We start from the raw sequence: 9,837 nt of genomic DNA, 5'->3' as shown, positions 1-9,837 counted from the left end.
ACACTTGCACAGGATTATTGCTAAAAACTCTGATCCTTCTTATAGAAAGCCCTATAAATCCCAGAGAGCTCCCTTCAAATCAGCAGCATTATCCAACAGTAAAGCCAGGGTGTAAATCAGAGCAGACTCTGGCTCAGATGCTCTTCAGCCATGCACCGTATGGGAGCCTAGAAGCACACTGGGATTTCCATAGTGGGACTGAATACAAGTCAGTTCCCCCCAAACCCATCCCTGCTTGCATTTCACACAGTGTTGAGCCCCACTGCTCAAGCACCTTGCACTAGTCACACTCGCCTCATCAAGCAGCTCTCTGAAACAGAATAAGATCTGGCTTTGGCAGCACTGCCGCAGACACGTGCTTAAATATTGCTCACAGATGAGTTATTTCTTGCTTCTTAGTAACTTTAAATAGCTTTTATGCTCAGTGAACTCATCAAAGACTAGTATGTAAAGTCAGGAGCACTGAAACCATGAATTAGTCAAAGGACAAACGGGCCAGTTAGCCTGTAAGGCGTTTCTTGCAATACAATATCTTGATGGCTGCCAGAGGATCTGATTTAAAGTCACTATGCTACACCTGAATGTCATTTATGGCTCATAAAAGGAAATCTGTGTTTAAGCAACAATAAAGCATTTTCTATTAAAAAAAAAAAAATACAAACCCTTTCTCAGGGAACAGCTGTACTTTCATTTGCTCGGTGCCTGCCTGCGAGGCACATGGAAGTACCTGACAGTGCTGGGATCCTTTCAGACCAACAATTTCACAGGAGGACTTGTTCCAGCACAGATTATAACACCTCAGATTTGATTTTTATTCACTTTTCCACTGAGGCATTTATCAAAAGCCTCCTGGAAAAGCGAGGACCCAAGTGTGCTGCACATTTGTAGCCATCAGAGGAGAGAGAGCATCTATGGGCACTGCTGGGACCCAGACCACAATCCTGCACCAAACAGCAGCACAAAGCAGGGACCCCTCATAACACTCCAGCTCCAGGACAGGGACATTTGGCCACACAGCATTCCAGCAGGCATTGCATCAGTCACTGCAAGACACACTCCTTCTCCCCAAGGACGTGCGTTTTTACCCACCTGTTACTGTCAAAAACAAAACCCTCCTTCACATCAGACTCCACGGTTCCCAGAACCACTTTTCTGGTCCTAACACAAATGTCCTGCCTCTGTGCAGACAGCAGTCAAGGGGCAAGGAGAAAAGCTAGCTGCTTAACCCCAGGGCCTTCCTCTCTGAGGAGCTGTAACAGACCAGGTTGCGTAATGCCTGGAGACTTTACCTTCCAGCTCACACTGCAGGTCTGCAGGATCTCCTCGACGCTCAGCGCTACCCAGGATCTATAGGATCATCTTCACAAAGACAGCAACGTACCCTAAGGAAAGAAACAAAATACAGTCATTATAAAACTGTTCACTATCAGGACCTCAGAAGGACAAGGGCATGCTTTGTTCTTAACAGCAATTTGACAACAACCTTCACCAGCAAAGCAGTTGTGCTGAAGCTGCAAAACACACAAACCAGCTGCAGCGAGTCAGCGTCGTTGATTTAACATTAATTACCTTGTTCTGGGATGAGGATGACATATTCAAGCACTTCATTGGCTCTAGAAAGGTCTGCTCCACACACCCTGCACCAGCTGAATCTTGCCCTGCGCTTTGACAGAATAACAATGCAAATTTAAAGCAGCTCACAACAAAGAGAAGAAGAGAGAAAAAAAAAAGGACTTAAATGCTTTCAGGACTGCTAACCTTTGAATTCTACTGCAAGCAAAACCTGCAGAGGATTGAACTTGGATTACTTCAAATATTCATCCCACTTGAGTGCTTCCATATTTTTCTTCTAGATGCTTATATCCAAGCTACAGACACAGCTTTTCATTATTCCCAATAGCTTTAATCTTATAAATCCATTGGCCTTACCTTCCCAAACAGTACATCCTTCCACAGACCCATTCCTTCCCCTCTTCCTACTCACTGGTGCCATCTCACATTCCTTTCACACAACCAACAACTGACCTGTTTGTTTCTGCATTGAAGAGAAACTAGAAGGCAGCTTTGTGATTTCTTCTTTTTGGCTCGTTTCTAAGGAGAAGCATGATAGCACCAAGAAAAACCAAGTCAAACCACTTCTACACGTAGTTTTTCCAGATCTTTATTTTACAAAAATAACTTACAAATAGAGACAACTCTCAGAAGCAAGATCATTCATTCTGTGCATAAAGATACAGGTTTGTGAAGTCCGGGCATAAGAGTTAACAACTCTTACAATACTGTTAATTTTAACATGATGGTAGCTATATTACAGCACATACATTTCATGCTCCAGACACACGGCTACGACCACCACATAAAGCTATGGTCAATGAACCGTGCCAGCCAGCAAGGATGCACATCAGAGATCATTGCCATACTGCCTTTCATTGTCATCCTCTTAGCAAGGACAGTTAAAACCAAATGGCAGCCTAACACTCAGACTACAGCACTCTGGATACACTCAACAGCAATATACTTCAAATACATGATAAAAATATATTTCATTTTCAAATACAATTGTATAAGGTACACCGATAGCCAGAAAATAAAGTCTCGAGCTTTTAAATACAACATACTATATATAATAACATATACAATGAGACAAGAGGGAATCTACACATGGAAGGAAAAAGCTTATCCTGAAAACGAATGTTATCTCTGGTACACAATGGCTTTGTCTGCTAGGAAGTCGGTTCCATTTGCATAGCATTGTCAAGAAGTCCAGACTGGGCTAGGAGGAGATCAAACAAAACACACAAACAAAACGCTTAGTTTTGGTACCACTTCCATATTGTGCCTGATTCTACTCTTAAATTACAGTTTGCTATTTCTCTTCTGTAGGCTGTAATTCATGCCCCGTTCATAACAAGCATAAGGAAAGGGGGGGAAAAAAAAAGTCAGAGAGTCAAGGAGGGTTCTTGCCGGAGTTGCAGTCATTTGGTATTTTGCTCCAGAGCAGAATACTCCGCTTCTGACACTCTGGAAGCGTCAATAAGCTTAGTGAGACCAGTTTTGGCAGAGTACTTGAAAATAAAGGCTTTCATGAGCTCGTATCTGTAATTGCGATTAATGAAGCTATAGAGGATGGGGTTGACGCAGCAATGGACTAGAGAGAAACACTGAGTGATGTGAAGCGTGGCGTACAAGAAGTTCTCCATTTGACAACTGAAGGGTATGAAATGAAGACTGTAGAAGATGTCGAGAAGGACAGTTGTATGGTAAGGTAGCCAGCAGACAAGAAACACCACCACGTAGGAGAAAATGATCTTCCCACTGCTCTTCCTCTCTTGGTCGCTGGAGGCAGAGATGGCCTTCGCAAGGAGGAAGTAAAAGAGAGCAATGACTGGAAAAGGGATAAGGAAGCCCAAAACGACAGAGATGAGCTCCATGCCGATCAACCACTCCTTGAAGCTCTCCTCGGGATACAAGGGACGGCAGTAGGTTTCATTGCTGGTAGAGACTGTCTTAAGGAAATAGGTGTCTGGCAGAGATGCAGAAAAGGCAAGAAGCCACACCAGGATGCAGATGCAGCGGCGGATTATCTTCTTCTTGCGATTACTAGAATTGGTGAAATAGGCAACTGAGAGGTAGCGGTCCACGCTCATGCATGCCAGGAAGAAGATGCTGCCGTACAAGTTGATGGAAAATATAAGGTGAGTTATTTTGCACGTGATTTCTCCCATGTGCCACTGGTTATGCTGGACGAGGGAGACAACCCAAACAGGAAGCGTGATGACAACGCACAGATCGGCGACGGCCAGGTTGAAGATGTAGAGGTGGGTTTCATAGCCAGTCATTTTGGCTTGGAGATTGACCCACACCACAACGGAGTTGGCCACCAGCCCTATGACAAAGATAAAGATGCAGAAGAAGGACAGGGTGTAGAGCAGGGCACTTTTGTTGAGCGTGCCGGGGCATGCTGTTGCATCGACTGTGATGCAGTCGCTGTTGTTGCACATCCAGTTGATCTCCGTTAAGTTGGCCTTTTCCAGAAAATCAAAGATTGAAGTCAAATCAAGTGCATTCATGTTTGCTTACTTCAGGTTTCGAGTGACCTACGGAACAAGCGGGATCGAAAGAAAAGATCTGAGGTTAATGGGTGTATTTCTGCTGTCTTCTTCACACCAAGAAGTGCATGCGAGACACGCTGCTTTAGTGATGTCCTGCTCTGCTAATACGTTTTCATAAAAGAGGTCTGTGGAGTAAAGGAAGCAGAACAGACACACAGCAAAACTCATCTGGTCCACGAAAGAGGAACAGCGCTAGCTTTGTGTGGGATTCTTTCCTGCAGCTCGTGTCTGACATCATCAGGTTGGCTATCATCCCCGGGTGTGAAATCCGCAAAGTACGCCGTGGCCAAATAAATGTCAGGCAACTAAATCTGTCTTCTCCACCATAAATGATGATACTATCGCTTTCAGCAGGGGAATCTTTAAGCCATTTTATCTGCACTCCCTCAAGCATAGTAGAATTGATCTGGCTGATACACGGTACTGTAAAACATTTACCACAAGTTCTGATAAGCATCTTGTCAAGTCCAGCTCCAGCTGCATTAAGCAGAAATGGGGAACTAAGGGGCTTTGTACCCTCATCCAATTTTAAATTTAAATCCTGCTCCATTCTCCCTCCTTCCCTTCAATTCTATTTTACAAAGCATCCCCTGTGTTTAACGATTATCACGTAGCTCTGAGGAAAAAGAATCAGAGCTTGACCGCTGAGTAGATCTGCCCGGCTTAAGTTTTCTTTTTAGAAGAGAGCTTTGATTTACAAAATACTCCCCCATCACAGCTGGCTCCACAACAACTGCTTCCTCCCCACCCTCTCTCTTTTCTAAACCTACTTTCTTGCCTCTTCAGCCCCTTCCCCCATTGGCAGACAGCAGACAAAGCACTGGGCTACTTGTTCAGTTCCTTGCCAGCAGAAAGGAGGGACCCAGCAGACCCACACGGCTCACACAAAATCCAAGCTGGACTGCTAATTACCACTGTGCTTTTGGGGCAGCGTAAAAGGCCTCCTGCCCTGCTGGGCCAACAATACCACCCAAGGCTGCTCCTGGGCTAGTCGGACACCTGCCAGCCGGAGTTTCTTCCTTCTTCCACACCAGGGGATGCATTCCTCTCATTCCCCTGGAGCACCAGGACAGGTTGCAAAGGAGGAACTGTCCCGTTTGTGCCACCCAACCTGGGAGGACAGCTGGAGTCCAGTGATGGCACAGGTGGATCGCCCTGCAGAGCTCTGAAGGCCCTGGAGCCGCATCTGCAGCACAGGCTGTGCGGCAGCTGTATCTCTTCCAACACACAGCAGTAACACCAGCAGGCTTTGCAGCCCATCCTTCCTCCCAGCTTAATTGCAACAAGTAGCTTTCTCTTACTCTGCTGTCTGGCCACTACAAGGCGGACAGCCTGAGCAAGCTGTCAAGGGATACAGTAAGTAAAGGATCTGTCAAGAAAAGCATTTCTCACTTGCTGCCCTTGTTAGCTGATAGCTTCAGCTTGCATTTCTCTCATCAATCCCCCTCTTTCAGATATAAAATCCTTTAGACACTTTAACGTCCTGAAACATAGCCAGAAGCCTCATTCTTCTCCACAATTAAGATGTAAATCCTGTAACTGAGAGCATCCTTCTGCTTCCTGCTCCCAATCCCAGGGCAAGCTTGCACTGAACAACCAAGTGACTGAAACAAGCCAAGGAGAACACACAGGGAAACAACTTACTCAACCACCTGTATCTCTCAATGTCCTTACCTCCCCAAAGGATCTCTTGGATGGGATGCAAGTTTTAGTGGGACTTATGAGATAACCTGCATTATGGAAACTCACAGGGAACACTCAGCTCTAGGATGTTCTAGGATCAGTTCTAAAATGCTGTAACATATGAAGGAGACAACAGAGCAAGGAAGAGTTGGGACGTGCTTCTGCACTAAGCAGTCTCTTCTTGTCCCCACAGGGGACTGGCACCTGGGCTGGGGAAACTTCATGCCTCTGAAAAGGGTTCACAAAGCACCTCTTAGCCCTCTGTCTGCATAATCAGCTCTTCCCAAAGCTCCCACCCATCCTGCCTCGCCACAGCCAGGCTTTGCCACAAACTGAGGAAGAAAAGGGAGATAAGGGGCTGGGGGTTGGGGGGGGAGATTACAGGAGAAGATTCAAGGCACTATTGTCCCTCTGGAAGGGGAAGCTGGTGGCACTAACAATGAGGAGGGCCATGCACACAGCCAGGAGAGATCAAATCTCTCCACAAACAGGGCCCAAATTGGCCCCGTGAGGGCACCTAGCTCACTGCTGCAAACCTATCCAGCCTTCCAGTCTTTCATCTCACCGGCACGCTGAAAGACAAGGCTGAGATTCAAACCAAATTAACTGCCTGTTTGGCTAAGTCCTCTCACCTCGCCTCAACGCACTCAAAGCAACCTGAGCTCTCCCTGCCAGCACAGAGCCCCGCGCAAGGGCAAGGCTGACATCTGCGCTGCTCCCAAAGAGCTGTCACAGGGAACACCATCCCAGCACAGACCTGAGACGTCCCCATCACTTTCTCCAGTGGAAGACACAGGTTTCAGTGGGGTCGGGACGCTGCAAGACCCACTGAGCAGCTGGGATCAGACTCAGCCAGGGGTTAATCCGCCAGCAGAAATGCACGAGGTTCTGCAAAGCACAGGCTGCGATCTGAACCCGCGCAACCCCAACTAAGTTCAGGGGGCTGCATGCGAGAGATCGCCGCTTCCCCCTACAGCCAGCAAAGGGAAATGAGATGCTCTGCGTTCACAGGCTCAAGCCTCGCCGGCTAGCGAGGGAGAGAGGCGGACAGCCCACGTCTCCCTGCCACCTGCGAGCACCGAGCCCAGGGGAGCAGAGCGATGTTCAGCGGGCAGATCCCGCTCTGCACGCTTTGCTCTCCGCGGGCACGCAGGGCAGCACAGCCCGACCTCCCGCTCCGCTTCAAGCCTCATCTCCGACACTCCGCACTCCCGAGCCGTGCCAGGAACAGCCGCGTCACCCCATACCGCAGAGCCAGCCCTGCCATCGCGGGACACTCCGCCACCTCAGCCCCGGCCCGGCTCCCCCCGCGGCCGCCCGCCCGCCATGATTACCTCACAGCCTGCGCGCCGCCCGCTCCGAGCCACTGAGCGCCGCCCGCCGCCGTCGGCCCTTATAGCGGCAACGGGAGACCGCCTCCGGAGGGCGGCCCTGCCCGGCCCCGCCGCCCGCCCCCGGCCCGGGACAGCTCGGGGGGCTCGCCCGGCTGTTCTTATGCCTCCAGCATACACCGGGCTGGGTCAAGTGGAGAGAGCCTCGGTCAGCAGCAGGGAGGGAATCTCACCTCTGCTCCCTCGCAAAGCGGAGAAAAAGTAACGCCAAGGAAAAGTGAGAGGGTGTCAGAGACGTGCCTGCTACAGCTGAAATCCCCACTGCATCTCTCCTCGTTAAAGGAAAGCTATCTAAGCACCTGCCCTGTGTAGGAACCACACAACCGTTCCGCTTGGAAAGACTTGAAAGACCACCCAGTCCAACCCCAGCCCACCCCACCATGCCCACATCCCTCAGTGCCACATCCCCACGGTTACAGAACAGCCCCAGGGTCCCCCGCCACCTCCCTGGGCAGCTGTGCCACTGCATCACTGCTCTTGCTGAGAAGAAATGCTTCCCGGTATCCAACCCGAACCTTCCCTGGTGCAACCTGAGGCCATCACCTCTCATACAATTGCTGTTACTGCCACCTCACCACAGCTTCCCATCAGGGAGCTGTAGAGAGCAACAAGGTTTCCCCTGGGCTTCCTCCATGAACAACACCAGTTCCCTCAGCTGCTCCCCATAAGACTTGTGCTCCAGACCATCACCACTCTGTTGCCCTTCTCTGGGCACGTTCCAGCGAGGGAGCGAAACACCATTAAAAAGTATGCATTTTGTTTATCCAACAATGCTTTAACTTATTTCCGTGGGCAATCAAAAGCTTCCATTCAAACATCACCAAAGTCCATGGATGCATCAGATTTGCATCCTGCATGCAAAGAGCGTTAATCAGCCTCAGTTTCTCTGCTAGCAAGGAGGAGATGATTAAGCTGTGGACATGATACCTCCCACAGCTGAAAGGATGCACTGATTTTAGCCTATCCCACCGTTTTTTAGGTGCCAGGAAGGAGAAGGACAGAAGGATGAGCCCCTCGCTGTCCCACAGATGGAGCAGGTGAGACGAAACGTACCTCGCTCCCTTCCCCAGATGAGGATAGTTAGATCCTCCCAACTTCACAGCTGTCAATGAGCAAAGCATTTTGGCATTCGCTTAAATTCTGCATGCTCGCTGAAGCCCGCGAATGCTGGCGGAATTGAAGTATGATGAGTTCAGACAATGACAGGCTTCAGTTTAAAAATAAGTGTGTGCCCTTGGCTAAATCAGGCTCTGAAAATCCTAAGCAAAAAAAAAAAAGTACTGTTGCAGAAGTCCAGAGTCCCTTGGTCAAAAAAGCAAGCAGTTTTTCTTTACTTGGTGCACCAGAAAATAACATCAAGGACTACAGCCTCTCCAAAAATACGCATCAGCATCAGCAACCACAAGGCTGCTCGCCGTCCAGGAGTTGCAGGCAGCCTCCTCTCTTGCATCTGCTAAGAGCAGGAGCAAAGCCCTCGCTCCCCTTCCAGGTCCTCCCTCCAGCTATCTTTTACAGGGAACACGTTCCACACGCAGGAGGGACGAGCCCATTCCCTTTCCATTATGAAAGCCAGATTTTGCTCGGTGCTCAGGGATGAAATGCTTAAGCAGTAAGCAAAATAACACTGTCTCAAAGAATTGCACAACACAAAACCATCCCCCTACAACACAGCGAGCAGAGCTGCGGAAAAGCTGGGCACCCCAGATAAGATCAGCACAGGGCCAATGCTACTTGCTTAGTGAGATTAGTTCTGCTCTATAACCACTGTTAAAAAGGCAGTCCAACCACAGCCTCCAGGAGATGTGAGCTCTGAGGCAGCTCATCAAGCAGGAACTCCCTGCACAGATGCAGCAAGATGAGTTCTTACCCATCCAAGTTTCCTTCTCTCCTGGGACGTGGATTTATGCCATGAGAACTGAGCAAGAACTTGTTCAGCAATTGTAATGTGGCTTGACACCTGGAGTTTGCCATCCCAGACTGCAGGCAGTGCAGAGAAACTCTAAAGGCTGAATCCTGAACATCAGGCAACTGCTTGACAAAGCCAGCAGCCCCAGCCTCCAGCTCCACAGCTGCGCTTTTTGGTTTGAAGGGTGACAGCAAGCAGGCTGTCTTCAGCAGCAGGATTCTCCCAGCACAAGCCTCTGCTATCCATGTCCGTGGGCAGCACAGGGCTTTGCATGAAATCAACACTCTGCTGTGCTCAGCGCTGAAGATAAACACACATAGGGGTGAGCTCTGACCAGTGGAGATAGAGAAAACTGTCATACCTATGAGAGAAAAGTCAAGGAAAAGAAAACACAGCTGAATGACTTGACCCAGCATATTTGGCACAACACAGTGCTGAAAGCTGGGTTATTACTTTAACTGCCTGCCCAATAAGCCTCAATTAAAGCAGTATCTTTCTTTTCCCTCAAAAGCACAAGTTCTTAGTGCTTACACTAACGGGGCAACAGGCAGAAATAGAAAATCCAGGATTCCACAGCGTCCCTTGCAGCCTCTCCCTGCTGAAATGAGAGCTGAAAGCCCCCTCGCTTTCTCTTAAGGCTTCCTTTTCCAACTGTGAGGCAGATGGAAGCTAACACCAAGCCCTGCCCACTTAAGTCAATAGATTAAGAAAAAAAAAAATGCAATTTGGCAGCTTTAAGTGTTAG

General features: G+C 48.8%; 1 protein-coding gene and 1 long non-coding RNA gene across 7 annotated transcripts in view; both read right to left on the bottom strand.

Moving 5' to 3' along the window:
* LOC122162093 overlaps nucleotides 1–1,658 on the bottom strand; it is a 75,247-nt gene extending 73,589 nt beyond the window's left edge. Inside the window, exons 1-2 of the long non-coding RNA XR_006169422.1 lie at nucleotides 1,570–1,658; nucleotides 1,290–1,382 (exon numbers count right to left, since the gene is read on the bottom strand). This is a non-coding gene — a long non-coding RNA (uncharacterized LOC122162093). The remainder of the gene's footprint in view (nucleotides 1–1,289; nucleotides 1,383–1,569) is intronic.
* Nucleotides 1,659–2,139: 481 nt separating this feature from the next.
* The window catches only part of ACKR3 (atypical chemokine receptor 3), a 14,185-nt gene continuing 6,487 nt past the window's right edge, over nucleotides 2,140–9,837 (bottom strand). For 4 of the 6 annotated variants that reach the window (XM_042822041.1, XM_042822043.1, XM_042822042.1 and 1 more), the window contains exons 4-5: nucleotides 9,054–9,453; nucleotides 2,140–4,097 (exon numbers count right to left, since the gene is read on the bottom strand). In XM_042822041.1, coding sequence (XP_042677975.1) covers nucleotides 2,976–4,070 — 1,095 coding nt within the window. In that variant the 5' untranslated portion in view covers nucleotides 4,071–4,097; nucleotides 9,054–9,453 and the 3' untranslated portion in view covers nucleotides 2,140–2,975. Of the gene's footprint in view, nucleotides 4,098–7,129; nucleotides 7,156–9,053; nucleotides 9,454–9,837 lie in introns of those variants that run through there. The other 2 variants (XM_042822044.1, XM_042822040.1) reach the window with 2 other exon arrangements.

This window comes from Centrocercus urophasianus, unplaced genomic scaffold (genome assembly GCF_019232065.1).
Source record: "Centrocercus urophasianus isolate 14NV4802_14NV808 unplaced genomic scaffold, USGS_Curo_1.0 seq_20, whole genome shotgun sequence".
Taxonomy (NCBI): Eukaryota; Metazoa; Chordata; class Aves; order Galliformes; family Phasianidae; genus Centrocercus; species Centrocercus urophasianus.
Note: the sequence above shows the minus strand (reverse complement) of the source record. Positions and strands in the feature narration are given on the sequence as shown.